The 2,710-nt window shown below is 40.5% G+C and overlaps 1 protein-coding gene across 5 annotated transcripts in view; it reads left to right on the top strand.

Moving 5' to 3' along the window:
* The first annotated feature begins 514 nt into the window (after positions 1 to 514).
* The window catches only part of LOC115102556 (formin-like 3), a 57,260-nt gene continuing 55,064 nt past the window's right edge, over positions 515 to 2,710 (top strand). For all 5 annotated transcript variants that reach the window (XM_029622643.2, XM_029622646.2, XM_029622644.1 and 2 more), the window contains exon 1: positions 515 to 1,139. In XM_029622643.2, coding sequence (XP_029478503.1) covers positions 1,023 to 1,139 — 117 coding nt within the window. In that variant the 5' untranslated portion in view covers positions 515 to 1,022. The remainder of the gene's footprint in view (positions 1,140 to 2,710) is intronic.

The following is a 2,710-nucleotide window of genomic DNA, read 5'->3' as shown; positions in this document are numbered from 1 at the left end:
CATGTGATGTACTGTATGAGCATTGTTGGTGCCGTAGTCATGATTTAATGAACTTCCATTAGCTAAACACCAGGTGGCATTAGTGCTGACATAAACTCTCCAATGTACCGAACTGTAGCTAGGCTTTGCTCAATTTACTGCTTCGCCTCAAACACACCAACAGAAGTACATTCATTTCCAATGGAACGTTGCGTTTGCTTTACAGCATTGCGTTGCAGAGACAGTTGCGGTTCTGTGTGGTGCGTATTTGAGCATATGCCTCAAATTGTATGTGTAGACGGCTTGACATAAATAGTAGCAGAAGGTGAATGTTTAAGTTTTGTTGCACACAGATCCAGATGATTCCGCAGACCATTTTAGCGCAATAATACTGTCGGTGTGATCCAGGCGTATAATGTGTGCGAGTAGAGCGCGGATAGGCCGTGTGATTGATAAGTCAACGCCTCAATAGGGAGAGTAAACCCCACCAAGGGCGGGACAATAGCAAAAAGCCTGCTTCTGGGTGGAAGCACATAGAAGAGTCTTCTAGACCGAATCACACAACCATCTGGATCGCACAACAATAATGAATGCAAAGGCATCGTAGCCAAGGAAGTTCAGTCTAGCAACCAATAAGTCGCTATTTGGGTGGGTTGAAACATATATTATTGAAAGACGATTTTACAGAAATAGATGGAGATGGATTGGCCTGGTAAATCGGAAACCATTCTTTGGAACAGAAAACAATTGTTACTTTTGAGGTGAGGTTCAGTTTTAGAGTAAAATACAGATGAGAGTTCTCTACAAATGCAAAAGTATACGTTTTTATTTTATTTGAAATGAGACCGCATGGAACTGGTGTGGTGTAAACGTTTGATTTAAACTGGAACTTTTGGAACAGAAGTGGCTGATTTTGTAATAACGCACTGGTGCATTTTGGAGGAACGCAGGGAGTTTTCTCACTTTTGGAAAAACTCCGAAAAAACGCTCGGAAGAGGGAACTTTATTTACTCTACTATAAGGATACAGTACTACTTTTAACCATGGGGAATATTGAAAGTGTGGATGGACAGTCGGACAATATGAAGCATCATATGATGCCAATGAAAGTGCCCATGCCTGACCAGTCGGAGTTGGAGGAGAGATTTGCTTTAGTTTTGGTAAGTGACTGCAGCCGCAGAGACATGTTTGAATTGAAATGGCTACTTGGTTTGGTTTACCTTACCAAGCTCCAGATTGTCACAGAGAGAGAGAGACATATGAAACTTCTGAAGCGCACAATTAATATAAAATAAAACATTAGGCTACTCACAGATCTGTCATGCTGAAATGATACGCGCTACAGAACATATTACCTACCATATGATTAGGAGTAGGCCTGTGTGAATATTCTGTTTGTTTTTAATTAGTAGCCCATAGTTTCACCGTTTGATTCGGTGAAACAGCTCAACAACAGCTCATGGATTCACACAGGCAACACTTATATGTTATTTTTTCCTTTTATATTCCTTTTATAATATGCATCACAGTTGGTCAATAAGCCCAAAACAGGTTTCTAACAACCGGAGAATTAACCATGATCAAACACAAATGCTTAAACAAGACAATAAATATGTCTGACAGTACACTCTGATGCCGTTTACAGTAAGACAATTGGTCAGTTTATATTGTCTCGTGTGTACTTCTTGTGGAAAGCAAGATGTTATCATCATAAGAGGTGGCGAAATGAACCTATCCCACTTTTACATTCTTCTTCTCCTGTAATGCTGGAGTTGCTGGTATTCTATATCAGCCGACCCGTTCTGTCCCACCCCCAGACCTATCTGTTTCTCCCACTAGTTCCTTCGGTTCTTTTGTTTAAAAAAAAAAAAAAAGTCAACTCGAGGCTTTGGGCTAATTTACCGAAGTCCAGTAGCTTGTTCAAGATTTGGCTCGTTTTCAGAGTGCAATTTCACTTTCATTATCAAACGTTTAATGACACGTATAGTAAAAATTCCCAGTGGACTACACATTTTTTTTAGTTTCAAGTTTAGCCAGAGTCGCATTTAGGTAATTCCATGACAGATTCCGACGACAACATTTTCTGAATTCCCCTAAAACTCCCACACCGGGGAGATCGTAAAAGAGGAACCACCCCCTCTCCTCTATTGCCCCCCCATCATCATCTTTGAATGCCGTCCCGCTTCACAGGCTTGAGTTGCGCTGGGGCTTTGTGACGCTGTGCACACAGTCAACACCCACTTTATCCATTGATCAACAGCTGAAGTGTCAAGCGTGTCTGTCATCCTAAATCAAGAGGCCAAGAAGATACTTTCTTTGTGCACAATACTGATGCACAGTTATGGGCATGATCAACAATTTAAAGTTGGTGGGCTCCGTTTTTATTATTTGAAATGCCTTTGATTCTAAAACAAGTTGGTTCTGAATGGATTGGTACAAATCGTCTCTGTATTGTAAATAATTCAATAATGGGCTTTGGGCCTTTTATGGGTTATACTACATTTTATAATGGCTGTATCACAACTGGCGGTGATTGGAGTCCCAAAGGGCGGTGCACAATTGGCCCAGCGTCGTCCTGGTTAGGGTTTTGGCCGGGGTAGGCCTTCATTGTAAATAAGAATTTGTTCTTAACTGACTTGCCAGTTAAGTTAAATAAAATGTACAGTACATATATATTTGTAAATAAACACTTTCATCATTTTAAGAAAGCTTATTGCGACAATAAACACTA

The sequence above is a fragment of the Oncorhynchus nerka genome, linkage group LG20 (assembly GCF_034236695.1).
Source record: "Oncorhynchus nerka isolate Pitt River linkage group LG20, Oner_Uvic_2.0, whole genome shotgun sequence".
NCBI classification, from domain to species: domain Eukaryota; kingdom Metazoa; phylum Chordata; class Actinopteri; order Salmoniformes; family Salmonidae; genus Oncorhynchus; species Oncorhynchus nerka.
This window is presented reverse-complemented; position numbering and strand designations above follow the sequence as displayed.